This window comes from Maylandia zebra, linkage group LG10 (assembly GCF_041146795.1).
Source record: "Maylandia zebra isolate NMK-2024a linkage group LG10, Mzebra_GT3a, whole genome shotgun sequence".
Classification (NCBI taxonomy): Eukaryota; Metazoa; Chordata; class Actinopteri; order Cichliformes; family Cichlidae; genus Maylandia; species Maylandia zebra.
In genome coordinates this window covers 6,691,070-6,710,559 of record NC_135176.1, presented here as the reverse complement: position 1 = coordinate 6,710,559, position 19,490 = coordinate 6,691,070, and the positions used below count along the sequence as shown (strand labels likewise).

Sequence of the window (19,490 nt, the reverse complement as noted above, 5' to 3'; positions counted from 1 at the left end):
ATATAAAGCAAATAAACAATTACAGCAATATGATGCAACAAACACAGCAGTGCTACTAATCCAAAATACTCAAAGCTTCATAGAACTGAAACAAACATTTATTTTTAGCTCCATTCTGCTGCTGATACATACTTTAGGTTTCTGAACATTAAACTTGTTGCTGCCTTTCATAGTGTGTAACCTGAAGGCCCTGAGTACTTTCTCCCACACTGATACAATTATTTGAACATTACCTAATAAGACTGATTCAGGACAGACAGTTAGTGATTTTAAACTTTTCTAGCAGTATTTCACAAACAGGGAACAGTCTGTCTATCTGTCAGCTACTGCTGGCTCTTCCTCCTCCTCTTCCTCACACACTGCTGAGTTTGTCCTGGTGGATCATCAGGGGTGCAAAGCCTCACAGATGATGTGCAGCAGTGGGTCCCTCAGTCTGTCCTCACTCTGGACACTTGCAGTTGTCACACATGGAAATCAAATGTGAGATAAGCTGCAGGATTCAGACACAAGTGTAACTTATAAATACATGTTCATACTTTTATTCCACAATCAGAGAGAAAGAAAAAGAGAGAGAGTGCAGGACAGACAGACAGGTGACAGTCTCAGGTGTATACACTGCTACAAAACAACACAAGAGAAGGAGGATTTAGTGTTTGTGTTATTACGAGTGCTAAACAAGAAGAGTTCCCAGATGGTACAGTGGACACATGTGTGACTCCTGTGATTAAAGCATCTTTCTTTCAGCTTAACGAGTGAACCGTCAGCTCGTTCAAACACACGTTAAAGTCCGTTTGGCTCGACACCACCGAACAGAGGCAACAATATAACATAGCTAACATTAACAGTGCAGTGAATCCTGCTTGTGCCGTGATATTCAGGACTGCAAACCAAACAGCATCACTGACTTTCAGCTTGTTGTGTTTTTGGATATATGACTGACTTTAATTATCCACAAAATCATCAGATTCTCTGTAAGATTAAGGTCGACTATCTAACAGCGTATAAAGTAAAGGCTTTAAAACAAAGTAAATGCTGAAAGTACAAACATCGCTAATGTCACATAACTTTGCCGGCATGTGGCCAACAGTAATGTTTTAATGTTCCTCATTATTAAACATTTGCACATAAATAAGTGACATAATATTCAGAACTTACTTTTGAAAGTTTACTCTTTGGCCGCTCAGCTTCTTTGAAGTGTCTCCCAGTCCCAGTGCACTTGTTAGCATGTTTTGGTTTGTGCAACTGGTCCGTCCGGTTACTGTCTCCCCAGATACATTTCCGTTGTCTTTTTTCCTATTTCCGTTGTGTTGTGTGTGCTTTTGCAGCGTTTTTCTTTTTGCAGCGTTTTTCTTTTTGCAGCATTTTTCTTTTTGCAGCGTTTATCTTTTTGCAGCATTTTTCTTTTTGCAAGTGTTTTCTGAAGTTGCAGTCCGTTTGGCCTCTCAGGGCCATCGTAGATACTTGTTATTCTTAACATCTTAACAGATACTCTGACCTGTAACTATCATAAAATGCTTCGACCGGAAGTAGACACCTTTCGCGCATGCGGGGTATCGATTGGGGTTCCGGTACGGATCGGGTAGTGACAGTGAGTCCTGAGTGATTCAGCACAGGAAGGGAGGGGTGAGTGAGTCCTGAGTGACTGATTACCCTACGATTCAGCACAGGAAGGGAGGGGGTGAGTAACTCAAATGTGCTGTTAGCATGTTAGCAGAGCGATTCTACTGTGAACTGAGGAGCTATTGTCTTGATGTGAGCTTTCTACTCAGGGTTTTTTCTTCCAGTTCAGAGCAGAAATGTTTTTGTTAAGAAACTGGCTGTTGTTTGTTTCCCCACACAATTTTAATTATAAGCTAGATATATTTCTACTATTGAAATTAGTTTGCTAACAGCAACAGGAATGAGTCAGTGAGTCAGTTGGGCTTGTGAATCATGATTCACGAGCCAGTAAAGTTATTTTCGAGTATTGAACATCACTAGTACAGATAAGCTTTTGATAACCCACATGTGAAGTTCACTGAACAGAAAGTAAAATGCTGCTGCTGGATGCTTTCAAAATGGTTAGAAGTTTTTCCTTCTAGTAAGGACATACAGCTGCAGTAGCCAGAGTATTGCTGGAAGAAATCATCTGAAGGGTAGAATCTCCAGACTGAGACTGGGTGCTGATCAGAAATCTTCAGAGAACCAGCAGGAAGCAGGGACCAGTCCACGTAAAGCTGACAACCCAGACAGCGGTTAAGGTCAAGAGTCCTGTCGTTTGGGGTCACAGTAGTCATAACGAGAAAATTCCAGAGCCACAGCAATAACCACAAAGGTTAAGAAAGATCCCTACGTTAGACGCTGAGGAAGACGACAAGGGTGTATGGCGTGCTCTGCCCTTTCATCCTACAGCTGCGTTGGAACGCGAGAGTGAGGGGTGAAAAAGCACCCTCCTCCAACAAGGGCGTGACAAGCTCCCAACTTAGTGACTTGCAGAGCGAGGCTCTGTGTCACCTACGAGGGGATCAGCGATGGAACGCAGAAAACACCTGATAAAACAGTCAGGCAGTTTTGCCTGAAAAGTTCAGTGTGTTTTTTAAGTTAAGGTGGTCATTGGTGTGACTTTTCTAATTGTTTCACAGATGACATAAATTTACATGACTCTCCAAACATCACAAACACAGGAAAGGTGTATATGAATTGCTGACTTTCAAACTTTTCTATAGCCCTGATCTGATTAAAAGTAACTAGTGTAAACATGGTATGCAAATTTCTCAGCCATTTGGCTAACAATTCCTTGATGGCAAACATCTGGACATGGCAAGATAGAACAGAAAAGAGCAGAGGAACGAAGGCTGATTTCTTAAAACGGCTACACTATGATATGTTGTGCCTTCAAGAGATGAGATTAAAAATACATGCAGATATAAATGAATTAAATAAAGTGTGGAACCCTGGCCATTCAATAATATCAATGGGGGAAGACAGCTCTGACGGAGTGGGTATTTTCTTCAAAAAGGATACAGTGAATATAATCAAAAGAAGAGACATAATACCGGGACAACTCCTCCTTGTTGATTGCTGTTATTACGGGCAAAAGTTGCATATTATTAATGTATATAACGCACCCGATCGAACGAAAAAGATGCAATTGCTGAAAAAAAATGAAGTATTTGTTAGAGATTGGTTTTAATATTTTTTATGTGGAGATTTTTTATGTGGAGCCACTGAAGCAACTGACAGGATATCCAATGTTGAGGTTAGAGAATCTCGAGAAAGTAAATTGTTGGTTCAAATTTGTAAGGAAGCAGCACTTAGTGATCTGTACAGAGTCTTGCATCCCCATACCATACATTACACTAGGTTCGACTCATTAACCAAAACAAGGATTGATAGACTTTACATATCATCTAACATTCAAAGTCTTAAATATGACACATTCTTAACAGACTTTTCATCCCTTCACCCCAACAGAAAGGAATATTCTTTCTTCTCACATGTTCATCACTCCTACTCTCGTCTGGATTATTTTCTGGTCAGCAGCTCACTGCTGAGTAACATTTCAGACACTGAGATTCATCCTATAGCTGTCAGCGATCATGCTCCTGTATCTTTAACACTAATACAGAAGAATAATACTACACCAAGTAAAAACTGGAGATTTAATACATCACTGCTCAAAGACGAAGAGGTTATCAAATACTTTAATAAAAAAGAATGGACTCTATATTTAGGCTTTAATGACATTCCTGGAACATCAGCATCTGTCCTCTGGGAAGCAGGGCAAGCCGTGATGAGAGGTAAAATAATCTCTTTCTCATCACATAAGAAGAAAGAAGAAAACAAAAATATTCAGGAACTAGAAAAAAACATCAAATTCTTAGAAAAAGCCTTTGTGTCACACCAAGATCAAGAAATATTAAACAAAATATGCAAGACAAAACTAGAATTAAATGAAATTATTAATAAAAAGACTAAATTCTTAGTACAAAGACTTTGTCTGCAAAATTATGAACACGGTAACAAATCCGGACAATTTCTTGCTAACCAGTTAAAACTCAATAAAGAAAAAACAACTATATGTGCTGTTAAAGATTTATCTGGGAATACAATATATGATCTTAAAAAAATAAACAAATTTTTTAGGGATTTCTATGAAACTTTATATACACCACAAATAAACCCATCTAAAAATGAAATTGATCAATTTCTCGACAACATAACTCTTCCAAAATTATTAGACACCCAAGCAACGGCACTGGATTCGCCACTGACGCCAGGTGAACTCCAGGAAGCTCTGATAAGTATGCCCAATAATAAGGCTCCAGGTCCAGACGGTTTTCCAACAGATTTTTACAAAGAATTCTGGACGATTCTGGCACCAGTTTTTCACAGGATGTTGCAGGAAATCAAAGAAAATGGTAGACTACCACCAAATATGAACTCTGCAAATATCAGTCTCTTACTAAAACCAGGCAAAGACCCTGTATTTCCTTCAAGCTATTGTCCAATATCCCTTATTAATGGCACCAGACAGGGATGCCAACTCTCCCCTTCACTGTTTGCAATTTTTATTGAGCCACTAGCAGCAGCAATTAGACAGGCTACAACAATTAAGGGCATAAAATGTAAGAATGTAGAACATAAAATCAGCCTTTATGCGGATGATGTGTTACTTTTTCTCCAACATTCACAAACCAATCTCTCTGGGGTACTTGCATTGATAAATTCTTTCTCAAGTGTCTCAGATTATTCAATTAACTGGTCAAAATCTACAGTTCTTCCGATTAATTGCTCCTTCCATAATTCTTCTCCTTCCCTACTGCAATCTGGAAATATAAAATATTTAGGTATTAATGTCTCTCCTAAGCTTTCAGAATTCACTAAATTAAACCATATCCCACGTTTAAAGACAGTAGAAGGCGATCTGGTTAGATGGAAATCTTTATCCATATCACTCATGGGAAGGGTTGCCGCTATAAAAATGATAGTCTTGCCAAAAATAAACTATTTATTTTCAATGATCCCAAATAAGCCATCACAAGATTGGTTCAGATCTCTAGACTCGTATATTTCTAAATTCCTTTGGAAAGATAAACCCCAATGTATCAGCTTAAAAACACTACAAAAGACCAAGGATAAAGGAGGATTAGATCTGCCTAACTTTAATCACTATTTTTTAGCCAACAGGCTTCAGTTCATCTCTACATGGTAGTGATGTTCGATTCGTGAACGAATCGTTCAATACTCGAGAATCACTTTACTGACTCGTGAATCATGATTCACAAGCCCAACTGACTCACTGACTCATCCCTGTTGCTGTTAGCAAACTAATTCCATTAGTAGAAATATATTTAGCTAATAATTAAAATTGTGGGGGGGAAAAACAACAGCCAGTTTCGTAACAAAAGCATTTCTGCTCTGAACTGGAAGAAAAAACCCTGAGTAGAAGCTCACATCAAGAAAATAGCTCCTCGGTTCAGAGTAGCATCGCGCTGCTAACATGCTAACAACACATTTGAGCTACTCACCCCCTCCCTTCCTGTGCTGAATCGTAAGCATAAGCGAATCACTCAGGACTCGCTCACCCCTCCCTCCTGTGCTGAATCATAGAGCGAACGAATCACTCACTCACTCACTAACCCCCTCCCTCCTCTGCAAATCAAAGAGCGAACGAATCACTCAGGACTCACTAACCCCCTCCCTCCTGTGCTGAATCGTAAGCGTAAGCGAATCACTCAGGACTCGCTCACCCCCTCCCTCCTGTGCTGAATCATAGAGCGAACGAACGAATCACTCACTCACCCCCTCCCTCCTGTGCTGGCTCACAGCTTCTTCTTCTTCTTGGTTGGCAACCAATGTTAAGGCCGCCCCCTGGCTCACAGCGCAGTGGACATTTAGATGAGAAAATATATATTTGACACACTTAAGGAAAATACTAATAAAATACAAATAAACAAAATAAATGTTTATTAAGCAATTTTGATAGGAAATTGCTTAATTTTAGAAATGTTTTTGCTCTTTTTTTCTCTATAAAATAGTTTTGGTTTTTTTTTAATCATTCATCTTAGCAGTGGGATTTACATGAAAAGGGAAACAAATTAAGTTTGAGTGAAAATGTAAAATTTTTGCACTCTCTGGTCAACTGACTCAGTGAATCAAATGACTCAAAACACCCGATTCACTTTGGTGAGTGACTCATTAACACTCGATTCAGTAAAAAGAATCAAATTTACCATCACTGCTACATGGTTTAAACACACCCTCTTAGATGAACCTTGGATAGATGTAGAACAGGCACTATGTAATAACCTACAAATTTCAGACCTACCATTTATCAGCTCAAACATCAAACGACATGAATGCTTTAAAAGCAGCAACATCAGCTCTTCTCTGACAGCATGGTGAGAGTTTCTAAAAATGACAGGGTCTTCATTAATCCCATGAAAACGTACACCTATCTGGAACAATCCGGACATATTACAAAACAATAATATGATCAACTTTCCAGATTGGAGTTGCAAATGAATTAAATACTTGGAACATATATTGGAAGGAACAGACTTTATTTCATTTGACAGAGTAGTTACACAATATGGGATCACCAAGAAACGATTTTTGGAATATCAACAAATTAAATCCATAGTAAAAAAGAAATTTAATCCCAGTGAAGCTGAATTACAAACACCACCAAGTGTGGTACAATTTTTTAGTCTAAAACCCCCCAAATTATTGTCTAAAATATACAGAACACTTTCTAAAATAGATGAATCAATATCCCTTCCTATTGCAAAATGGGAAGCAGATTTATCGATCAGCTTAGACCAAAACCTTTGGTCTCAGATATGCTTAAAAACCTTTCAATGGATCAGAAATCCCAGTTTGCAATTAATACAATACAAAATATTACATAGAGTGCACTATACTGGTCATAGGATGTTCAAGATGGGCTATACGCCTTCCAACAACTGCTCACACTGCACAGCAAATACACCAGACAATTACATCCACGCTCTTTGGTTCTGTCCACCAGTTCAGCAGTTTTGGCGTGAGATATGTGAAAACTTATCAAAGTGTCTGAAACGTAACATTCCAGCCTCCCCTTTAGTATGCTTGCTGGGCAACTTGGATGAGGTCACTGCAGAAATAAAGTTGTTTTTACGGCCCTATGCATTGCCAAGAAAATGGTCCTCATTAACTGGAAAAATAAAAATAATCTTAATTCTAACCAATATAAAAACCATCTAATAGATCACATTAGTCTTGATACAGCCTCTGCCATCACATTTGATCAATCTCTTTGGGTTCCTTTGATCGGCTTCATCACCTAGTGGGGGTGGGGGGTCATGGTTTGGTCCTGCCTTCACTATTGTGGTTGATATGGGGGTGGGGACGGCAAAACGCCAAAACACAAACTTAACAATGTGGTGTATGCTGTACAGTGCAGCGAGGAATGCTCAGACCTCTACATTGGAGAGACCAAACAGCCACTTCACAAGTGCATAGCACAACACAGAAGAGCCACAAGACTCAGCAGTCCATCTGCATCTTAAGGATAAAGGACACTCTTTCGAGGATGCCAATGTTCACATTTTGGACAGAGAGGACAGATGGTTTGAAAGAGGAGTGAAAGAAGCCATCTATGTCCACTGTGAGCGACCATCTTTGAACAGAGGTGGGGGTTTACGACACCAACTCTCTGCCATCTATAATCCAGTTTTGAGATCCCTTCCCAGACGCCTTAACGCCCACTCACATCCTGGGCCATCTGACCTCAGGAATTCACATGATAAGGTGGGGCCAGGTTTCATAATGAACACACCCGAAACTCTGGCTGACAAAGAATACATCTTTGTTACCAGACGGGTTTGCTTGTGCCCGAAGTTAAATCTGAAATTAAGAAAATATTACATCTTCAGATATTTACTGCCTCTTTCTCAGAACTTTGCGAGATAATTAAATCATGCTAAGAATATGAAATACAATGAAGATGTAAGTAGATATATATATATTTAAGAAATAAGAAGGAGAAACAAGAAGAGGAAGAAAATCAAAGGATGTCTCTTAAGGAGAGCATTGATCGAGTCAACAGAGAAGTTTTATTTAATATGTTGAGATGTACTGAATTTCATGGGAATAGCGATTATATGATTCTAATCTGTCAGTGCGCCCCAGGGTGGCTGTGGCTACAATGTAGCTTGCCATCACCAGTGTGTGAATGTATGTGTGAATGGGTGGATGACTGGATATGTAAAGCGCTTTGGGGTTCTTAGGGACTAGTAAAAGCGCTATATATAAATACAGGCCATTTACCATTTACCATTTAAATAATCAAAAGAAATGTGGAAATGATTTCATTGTCTCAATTAAGGACAAACATGGAAAGTCAGTTTTCAAAGAAGAAGGGAAAAGATTAGAAGTTAGAAGTTATTAGGGACTATTGTTCGGAGATATTTCACCCATAGTGACACTGTTAACAATCTTCTAAGTGAAGTTGAACTATTAAATTCTGTCACTTATGAGACCTCGGTTGGGGAAATTAAAAGAGAGGAAGTGGAATCAGTAATTAATCAACTGGTTTGGATGGACTCCCTTCTGAATTTTATAAACTTGTGAGTAAAGAACTGTCTGAATTATTAACTCAGTACTATAACGAGGCAGCACGGTGGCACGGTGGTTAGCACTGTTGCCGCACAGCAAGAAGGTCCTGAGTTCAATTCCACTGCGTTACAGTCAGTGCGGGAGCAGTGGCTTCGCTCATGCGCGATTCATTTGCAGTTTGGACTCATAGGCGTGGACGTCTCCTGTCCTGATAGCAGCTGGGGGAGGACTATCCTCCACCCGTGAGCGCTTTGGCACGGGCGAGGTGCCCACGGCAGCACACGCTGCTTGTTGAGAGTAGGAGCGATACGCACTTTCACGTCAAAAAGTCGTCATAAATAAGTCTCCAATAACACCAGAAAAAGTCGCCAGATTTGTCGCTGGTTGCTTTTTAGAAAAAAAGTCGCTAAGGGGGTCTGAAAACTCGCTAAATACAGCGACAAAGTCGTTAAGTTGGCAACACTGACGTGATCTCCTTTTTGCCCCCGGTACCGGGGGCGTGGGGCTTAAGTGGTTAAAGAATAAAAACAGCCCACATGGCGAGTAGAGAGATTTTGTTTATACATGTATTAGAGCACTCTTAATCTTACTGACCACTCAAGGCATTTTACAGTTGTCCCATTTGTCCATGTATACAGTGTTTTACACTTTAAGCACTTTATCTACTTCAAATCCATACATGTAAAGCTCACTTGCTGAAAATAAGGTAAAACACAAGTCATGTAGTTTCTCAGATACAGCTGAGTATCCAAGATGTCTATAGCATGCACAGCATAACAGTATGTTTTCATTTTTTTTAAAAGCACACAATCTTGACTCAAAATCTGAGACACAGCCTTGTCAAAGGCTGGTTAATCTACAGTTTTAGAGCAGCATCAAAACTGACTTAAAAATGCAGATTAACCAGAAATTTCCAGGATATTTTCTGGGAATATTTGTTCATATCCAGCTAGATAAATATTTATGTGTGTGTGTGTGTGTGTGTGTGTGTGTGTGTGTGTGTGTGTGTGTGTGTGTGTGTGTGTGTGTGTGTGTGTGTGTGTGAGATGTGATACTCACTTGTGGCTACTACAAAGTTTGGACTGAGTTGGCAACTGCCGTGAGGGAACGATGTCGTACTCATCACTGACTTGCTCGCCATTACAGAAGGGCTGCACAGACACACAAAAGAGAAAATGGATGTGGTATCTGTGATGTGGCAATCAGAAATAAATCAAAATATCTTTCATGTAGAAGAACCCATCCTTAATGATGAAAAAAAAAACCTTTTGTAAAAATATTGGCAGCTGTCATTGCAAGTAGATACATTTATGGTATAAATTTGAAAATCCAAGGGGACTTCCTTCTTGAGTTATATCATTCCCAAAATAGACCCTGATTCAAAATCCTCATAGATTTTTAGTAGATTCACCTGTAGCATAAATATCAAAATCATGCGTTGCTTACCCCATCAGCATTTTATTGCTATGGGGTAAAAACTGTTTTTTCAAATAATGTTTCCTACAGTCACTGAAAAAGTGTTCTGAGAAAGATGAATTACTTTTTGAGAATTATTATTATTATTACTTGCAATAATGTAAAAGCAGTGCCCCCTAGGACAGAAGAAATCTTTAAAACCAGAGAATTCAAAGACATGTTCAGAAGCCTCTGCTGTCCCATTAATCTATTGATTTCTTCAGCATTACAAAAGTCGAATGTCAGTTGTCAGCATTTCCACTTTTACACAGGAAACAATAGTTCCTAATAGTTAATTAACTTTATTTTCAAAATTGAAACAAATACGGTTTTGATCAGGATCCAGTGACGTCAAAGTGACAGACATCCAGAGACTCAAGCAGGAAGAGTTGGACAGCACCAGGCCCTAACATGATTCATGCCTACTGGCTAACTACATTCCACTTGGCAGTACAAATGAACCAGCTACCAATGGAATGGAATGGCTAACTGAAGGCCGGATAGTCCTGATCCCCAAGGATCCCCAGAAGGGAAGCTAAGATGAATGGGCACACAGTTTTAAACATGAAAGGGGCATAGAAAGGAAGAGGTAGAAACACCAGAGGGCCAAAACAACAGCTGAGAGGTGTTCCCACAGGCTGTTTGGAAAGCTGCACCCACCAAGTACCTGCAGAGAGTAAGGCAAGTCCCGAGGAGTCAGCTGAATGGGAAGAACAACATCTAAGGAATCAACACCTATGCCCTGCCAATTGTCAGATACCTTTCTGAGATAATAAGCTGGCCAAAGGAGGAGATAGAAGCCACTGACATCAAGACAAGAAAACTACTGACCATGCATGGAGGGTCCAGCAACCTGAAGCTATACACTAAGCGGAAGGAAGGAGCCCAATGACTAGTGACTACATCCATGAATCCACCAACGGCAGTCCAGGAAAAGTTTGTGTTTAATAAAAAGTAAACTGATCAGTGATCATGATGCTTGTTAAGCTTGTGCTTATTACAAACTTTCGAGCAATCTTAGAGTATTCCCCATCTTAGTTAAGTGAGATAGAACGTCCAATGGAGGCTGTTAAGATAACATTTATTTTTGTAATGGTCAAAATTTTGATCTGACACTGGGTCTAAGAGAAATGTTAGAGAATCTCCAAAAATATTTAGATTTACCATTATAGTCCTCAAGAAAAGATTTAACCAAATGTTAGAGTAACCTAGGGCTGCAGCGACCTATTATTTTAGTATAATCTATCAATTATTCCATTGATTAACCAAGTAATTTTGCAAGAAGTACTTTTGTCTTGTTAACAAGTAATAATAATTATTAAAACGAGAAAAAACACTGGTCTTTTAGAATGAAACCTAACCCTAACCCATTGGTTTCCATTTTAGAAACTGCAATGTTTTAAAGTTTAGCTGCATACAATATCTTTCAAAAAACAACAACTAAATGCTGTGATTGTTTGTACGTGCCATATTGAAATTTAAGCTTTTAAAGAAAACATTTTTAAATGCAAAAATATATAAATAATCTAAAGTACAGTCAAAGTCAAATAAAATAATATACATACAATCTAAACTAAGGCATAAAAAAAAACTTTCTTCTTGGAAGGCTTTCTGACATGAGGAGGCAAGTGTTGTGCTGCCGAAAACAGACATTATGACGTGGTAGTATTAATAATAAATCAGTGTCCAACCTTACAACCCTCAGGTCAGTGGAATGGCCCATGTAAATTTTTATTGGCTTGTGAAATAAACCTTTTATATTTGTATTTTTAAATATTAATGTAATTTAATAATAAGTATTTTATATGATTTACCTTTTGATCTAAAACATGTTATGAAAGCCTTGAAATTAATATGGCATTACCATATTATGGTCAGACTTTTTATTATACACCACTCCAAAATACACATATATTGAAGTTCTTTTTTTAGCTGCAAATTCAGTGACATGCTCACATTTACATAGTTTAACACAGCGGCACGCTACAGAGCCATGTAATCCTATTAAGGTCTCAAGGTGTACAGACTCAGGGAAGCTTGAAGTGAGGACCTAAATGCAAACACTGGGAGGCAGGAAGGAGTTAACTGGAGGTGAGCCGTTTATTAAGGCTGATTGTTGAATGGTACAAAAATAAAAAAACAAAACGGAATGGGGAACTAAAACAGAGAAACTAAACCGTGACATGCTAGCAACAGAGCCCATGGAACCTGAAGAAACCTGAGGGTTAACAAACATGGAAACACATAACAAACTGGGGAGGCAAAGGATAAAATACAGAGAAGAACATGGGAAGGGAGACAGAACACCGAGGTCTGACTGGGATGAGAGAGAGATGAAGTGACACAGATGTAGATAGAGAGAGAAAGAGACACTGAAGGGTAGGGCTGCCACGGTTAGTCGACTAGTCACGATTACGTCGACGATTTTGATCGTCGACGACTGATTTAATAGTCGACGCGTCGTTTGAAGCTTTGTAAGATCACAAAAGACGCAGGAATAAGTAGTAGAATTTAAGAGTGTAATAACGGACTGAAACAGAAGATGGCAGCAGTGTATGTACAAGGATGCCAGCTGCCGTTAAAACCCGAAGAAGAAGCTGTGTCCCAGAATTCATAGCGCAGCCCAGCTCAGTTTCCAACAATGGCGGCAGCTAGTTAGTTTTAATATAACTCTTATTATTCTTTCTGGGTCACAAAATAAACCCATCCATCCATCCATCCATCCATCCATTTGTTTCCGCTTCTCCTTTTCAGGGTCGCGGGGGGGGGGGGGGGGGGGGGGGGGGGGCTGGAGCCTATCCCAGCTGTCATAGGGCGAGAGGCGGGGTACACGCTGGACAGGTCGCCAGTCTGTAGCGAGAATGTAACTGTGTAAACCTCAAATATCTGCTCAGTTTATCAAGACACCACATATTTTCAAAAGTGCCCCGACGTTTTCGGAGATGTCTGTTACCCACTAGCTCGATAGCTAGCCGGGAGCAAGGCTCACTAGAGCCCGTGAGAACACCGGACTCCCTGCAAATCGTTTTCAAACCCACCGTGGACTTTCGCTACTCAGGTTAAACATATATAGGTCACTTAGATAACTTAAAAATGTTATTGTTTGGCTTTTTTTTTTTTTTTTTTGTATTTTATTTGTTCCTGAGTAAATCGGTTTGGCTGAGATTAAAGTTATAGTTTTTACACAGCTGAATAAACGTCAAGCAGACAACTGATTATCAGAAGTGTGAGATGCTGGAGAATATACTCCGGTGTCCTGTTATATTTTAGATAGCAAGGAGTTTATTAAACTTCACCGAAACAATCTGCAAATTTCATTAAAATTTAATAAACTATCATCTTGTCTTTATTTTTAGTTAGCACATACCTTAAACACTTAAAGCTGTAAGCTAATGATAGTTATATAAGAGCAGATGCATGCTGGTGCAATAAGCTGTACGTCTAATGGATGCATGATCTGATTAGTCGACTAATCGCAAAAATAATCGGTGACTAGTTGACTATCAAAATAATCGTTTGTGGCAGCCCTACTGAAGGGTAATAAACAAGGACAGAGGGTAAGACAAAAGGGGAAATGCTAAAGAAAACTAAAAAATCCAAACTAACATGAATCCCTGAGGTAAAACAATAATCAGAAACTCATAAGCACATGGAAACTAAACTAAGAAAAATAAATCAGTCTTTAAGAATACAACAGTGATAATAAACAAGCTTCAAAAGTCCACACAAACAAAACATTGGGTCAAAGAACCATGACAAACCCATCCCACAGTTCTGGACACATCGAACCTCACGGGGCAGAATGAAGAGACTAAACAAAGTCACAGTTAGGATTCTTCCTCCCAGAATTGTGAGAGTTTATCCTTTCTTTTACTTAGTAAATTCAAAAAAATACAGTCCAGTACTGGCTTATCATTTTAAATATTTAAAAGACACGTAATCTTTACCTTGGAGCTCTCTGAATTTCCTGCCCCGTCCAACCTTTGATGTAACCTCACAAATTCCACAGATGGACAACTGAGTGGTCTTCGGTGCAAGTGACAAGGCACAGTGGGTCCCAGCTGGAGTTGGTGTTCCCCTCCAGTCTTGTGTGCATCTGTCAAATGGCTGTCTTTGGAGCACCAAGTCTCAGAGGAAATTTGGAATTCTGACAGCATGCCTGTAGAAGAAGAGGACATGTACGAGGAACTGGGGAGCGAAGAGTGGTGTGATTCAGGGGGGACAGGAGGAGGACGCTCGGGAGGAGGAGGTGGTGGTGGGTCCCTCTGTGGAGGAGGTGGGGCTGGAAGAGGCTTGTCTTGCTTCCTAGATATGCCTGGTGAAGACTAAAGGGGTAGAAAGATAAAGTTGTTCAATTAAATGAGACAACTAATTTGATACCTGGATTTACATTTTTTTAAATTCTTTTAATTAATCTGGTCGTCCATCCATTCTCTTCATGGGGAAACTGGAGCCTCTCCCAGCTACCATAGGGCAACAGGAAAGGTACACTCTGAACAGATCGCAGGGCCAACACAGAGAGACAGATAACTATTCACACTTTCAGGTGTGTGCTAACACAATGCCATAATCTTCCCAGGAGTAAAAATCTCCATAAATTTACCTCTGTAAAATGCTCAGAGAAAATACAGAAAACCCAAGAGCCAAATCTCAGACTCTACAGGACTCTGTTATTATTAGTTAAATGTTAAAGTTCAGTTTGCAAAAGACTGAACACGTATGACTGTGCCTTGGATTAAAAGGGTTGCCAGAAAAAAAGCATTTTTCTACTTAAAAGAACATGGTTTAGCAGGGCTCGCAAAATCGCTAGCCCAACGGCTAGCGATTTTTCCAGTCGGGCTACCAAAATCTATCTCTGCCCTGCCCGTCGGGCTATCGTAGGAAGGAAAAATATATGTCAATGCTTTTGCATTCTTTCGGAAATGTAGCTGGGTAATTATGTCATTGGCATCGGTGAGCCACTGTCAATATGTGACATATTGAAATCGCGTTTGAATTTGCGCTTGTTTTTTGCTTTCACTTTGCAATCGTGCGAACTGTGTATAGAGAGCGATAGCACTGATTGGTGACGATAATTTGCGCACCAATTCCTCTGATATCGTCTTATTAATCGTTAGCTTACTATGCAAACATGACAAGTGAAATCTCCCGCAGCAAGCTTAAACATGTGAGAGGTTGATCGCGCAGAGAATCGCTGAGGGTTATGTGAGTGCGTGTGTAAAAGCAGCAGGATATATATTTTAGTTCTGCTGAGCCAAATAAGACAGGTCAGGGTGAAGGAGTGACAGCCAAAGAAAAGCTTACCACAAAACGGAAAAGTTATGACAAATCAGACTATAAGGCAAAAAGAAAGTGCAGCTTTATGGTTTCATGGACAAAAGAATTTCTGTGGCTGCAATATGACAAGCTAAATAACCAGGGGTGCACATAAGTGGTCCGCAGGTGCGCATTCACTGTCAAAATAAAAAACGCGCACAAGATAAGAAGTTGCAACGCGTGTTTGCGTACATAAGATTTTCTGGAGGAGAACAGACATTTATTTAGAACTCTTAAAGATGTCGAAGAAGCAAGCTCCTTTACGCAATTACTTTGGTGTTCCTCCACCTCCAAAGAAATGTCAGAAGGAGTCCGAACCACAAAAGAAGCACGTATTCTCGGAAAAGTGGTTGCAGGAGGTGAGCTGGCTTCAAACAAATGATGAATGCACAGAGATTTAGTGCAGAATGTGCCGTGAAAATCCCACTCTAGCGGACAAAAACAGTGCCTTTTTATATCAGAATCAGAATCAGAATACTTTATTGATCCCTGGGGGAAATTATTTTTTGTTACAGTGCTCTATTATAAACCAACATAAACCAACATTAACAAGACAGACAATACGCTAACTAAGAATAGTACAATATATACATATATATACATATACATAAGTCACTCCTTAATAAATAGCTGGAAAAGAAACATGTGTAGTTGTAGCAGTAACCAGTGTGTTAAGTGCATGCGTTGTACAGGGAGATGGCCACAGGCAGGAAAGATTTCCTGTGTCGTTTCAGTGGTGCTTTTCGGTAATCTCAGTCTCTCACTGAACGTGCTCCTGTGACTGACCAGCATGTCATGGAGTGGGTGGGAGGTGTTATCCAACATTGTCTTTATCTTGGACAGCATCCGCCTCTCCGACACCACCTTGAGGGAGTCCAGCTCCATCCCCACAACATTACTGGCCTTACGGATTAGTTTATTAAGTCTGTTGGCATCTGCTACCCTCAGCCTGCTCCCCAGCATGCAACAGCATAGAGGATCGCACTGGCCACAACAGACTCATAGAAAATCCTGAGCATTTTCTGGCAGATGTTGAAAGACCTCAGTCGCCTCAAAAAATAGAGACGACTCTGGCCCTTCCTGTAAAGTGTTGTGGTGTTTTTAGCCCAGTCCAGTTTATTGTCAATGTGTACTCCAAGGTATTTATAGTCCTCCACAATGTCAACACTGACCCCCTGGATTGAAACAGGGGTCAAGTGTTTCCTGGTCTTCCTGAAGTCCACGATCAGTTCCTTGGTCTTTGCCACGTTGAGCTGCAGATGATTCTGCTCACACCACGTGACAAAGGAGTCGACCACAGCCCGGTACTCTGTCTCATCATCCCTGCTGATGCATCCAACCACCGCAGAGTCATCAGAAAACTTCTGAAGATGGCAGGTCTCTGTGCAGTGGCTGAAGTCTGTGGTGTAGAGGGTGAAGAGGAAGGGGGAGAGGACAGTCCCCTGTGGTGCCCCTGTGTTGCTGATTACCTTGTCAGACACACACTGTGGGAGACGTACATATTGTGGTCTTCCTGTCAGGTAATCAACAATCCAGGACACCAGAGAAGCATCCACCTGCATCGCTGCTAACTTATCACCTAGGAGGGTCGGCCTGATGGTATTGAAAGCACTAGAAAAGTCAAAAAACATGACCCTCACAGTGCTCGCCGGCTGGTCCAGATGGGTGTAGACACGATTGAGCAGGTAGATGATGGCGTCCTCAGTTCCGAGACGAGGCTGATAAGCGAACTGAAGGGGATGCAGATGTGGTCTTACTATGGGTCGCAGCTGGTCCAGGATGAGCCTTTCCAGGGTCTTCATGATGTGAGAGGTCAGTGCCACGGGCCTGTAATCCTGGGGGCCACTGGGACGTGGTGTCTTTGGTACAGGGACGAGGCATGATGTCTTCCACATCACTGGGACCCTCTGCAGACTCAGACTCAGCATAAACAGTTTATGAAAGACTCCACACAGCTGGGGGGCACAGGTCTTGAGGACGAGGGGACTCACTCCGTCTGGTCCAGCAGACTTGCCTGAGTGAAGTCTCCTCATTTGCATCTCTTGAGTGAAGGTGATGGGTGGGGGAGGGGTGTCTGGAATCTCACAGGAGGCAACAGCGCCATGTGAAGAGAGAGGCTGGCACAGTGGTGTGGCTCTGGATTCCAGGCTGACTACAGGTGCGGTTGTGGGGGTGTGGTGTCGAATCTATTGAAAAACAGATTCAACTCGTTAGCTCTATTCTCACCTCCCTCAGCTCCCCTGCTGTTGGTTGGCCTGAATCCAGTGATGGTCTTCATGCCCCTCCACACCTCTCTCATGCTGTTCTGCTGGAGTTTCCACTCCAGCTTCCTCCTGTAATTGTCCTTAGCCTCTCTGATCTTGTCCTTTAGTAACACCTGGACATTCCTCACCTCCTCTTTATTGCCCCCTCTGAAAGCCCTCTTCTTGTTGTTGAGGAGGGCTTTGATGTCCTTAGTCACCCACGGCTTGTTATTTGGGTAACAATGAACAGTCTGAGCTGGAACAATGGAGTCGGTGCAGAAAGTTATGTAGTCTGTGATACACTCAGGAAGCCCATTGATGTCCTCGGCGTGAGGCTCGCAGAGTGTTTCCCAGTTGGTCACCTCGAAACAGCCCTGTAGTTCCGCTAAGGCCTCCTCTGACCACCTCCTAACAGTCCTCATGGTCACAGGTTCCCTCCTCACAATTGGCACATAGCGGGGGATGAGGTGAATCGGGTTATGATCTGACCTACCAAGTGGGGGGAGGGAGGAGGAGCTGTATGCATTTTTGACATTAGCATACAGTAGGTCTAGAATTTTTTCTCCCCTGGTGGGACAGTCCACATATTGTCTGAATGTTGTTAGTGTATTGTCCAGTGATACATGGTTGAAGTCACCCGAGATCACAATAAAGGCACTCGGGTGCTGAGTCTGTAACCGGGCTATGGCAGAGTGGATAGTGTCACATGCAGCTGTGGGGTTAGCAGAGGGAGGAACATAAACAGCCACCAAGATGACGTGAGAGAATTCCCTGGGTAAATAATACAGCCTGAGTCCAACAGCACACAGTTCAATGTCCGGGCAACAAATCCTTTCTTTGATTGTTATGTTGGCAGGGTTACACCACCGGTTGTTAACTAAAACAGCAAGCCCACCTCCTTTCCGCTTACCGCTAGCGATGCTGTCCCTGTCCGCGCGAACAGTGTGGAAGCCTTCCACGGAAGCATTCTCATCGGGAATGTCCTGGTGCATCCATGATTCGGTGAAACAAATCAGGCTACACTCTCGGTATTCCCTCTGACTCCGTACCAGTGCTGAGAGCTCGTCGATTTTATTCGATAACGATCGGACAGTTCCCATTACGATAGACGGCAGACACGGTTTATACCTCCTCCTCGCTTCGAGCCTCCGCTGTCTCACCATCTCCTTCTTTCTTCTCTTCTGTCCTTGACCTCTGCATCGATGTGTTTACTCCAAATTTCAGCTGGTACTTCTGCGGGCCTGGCCAGCGAGCCGGCCGGCATCAGGGCGATCAGCTGATCTCTGGAGTAAACAGTCCGTGAGTGTAGGAGATGTGCCGCGGTCCCGTTCCTTGATAAAAGTAACAGTTCCACGGCCACCAGAAGAACAAAAACTCTCTCAATCCACATGATTGAGTAAAAGATAATAAACGGATGAAAATACAAGTCAGAAAAAAAAGAATACGCAAGAAAAAAAGAGCTAAACTAAGAGAAAAAGCAGGAGCGACTGTAACAGGCTGCACGCTGGTTGGCGCATGCGCACTAATTATATGGACGCAAACGCGCGTTGCAACTTCTTATCTGGTGCGCGTCTTTTATTTTGACAGCGAATGCGCACATGCGGACCACTTATGTGCACCCGTGTAAATAACATAATGTTCTACCGGGTATGTTGTTGGTTTTCCCTTGATTTCTGAGTCGACAAGCGCCTTTGTTACTGGGACCAGTAATTTTAAGAAAGGCCCCCAATAGAACCCATGAAAAATGCAAGAAATGCATTATTGCTCAGTCTGCAATATCTTTCCCAGAACAAACACCGATTCCAAATAACATACTAAAAATAAACCTGAAAAATCTGTTTAGAACACCGTACTATGTTGGAAAGAGTGAACTACCACTGGCAAAATTTAGTAGTC

General features: G+C 41.3%; 1 protein-coding gene across 5 annotated transcripts in view; it reads right to left on the bottom strand.

Moving 5' to 3' along the window:
* Positions 1 to 19,490, bottom strand: part of cblb (Cbl proto-oncogene B, E3 ubiquitin protein ligase) — a 162,977-nt gene that overhangs the window by 49,762 nt on the left and 93,725 nt on the right. For all 5 annotated transcript variants that reach the window (XM_014412994.2, XM_014412993.3, XM_023154987.2 and 2 more), the window contains 2 exons: positions 13,983 to 14,360; positions 9,640 to 9,731 (listed from right to left, as the gene is read on the bottom strand). In XM_014412994.2, coding sequence (XP_014268480.1) covers positions 9,640 to 9,731; positions 13,983 to 14,360 — 470 coding nt within the window. The remainder of the gene's footprint in view (positions 1 to 9,639; positions 9,732 to 13,982; positions 14,361 to 19,490) is intronic.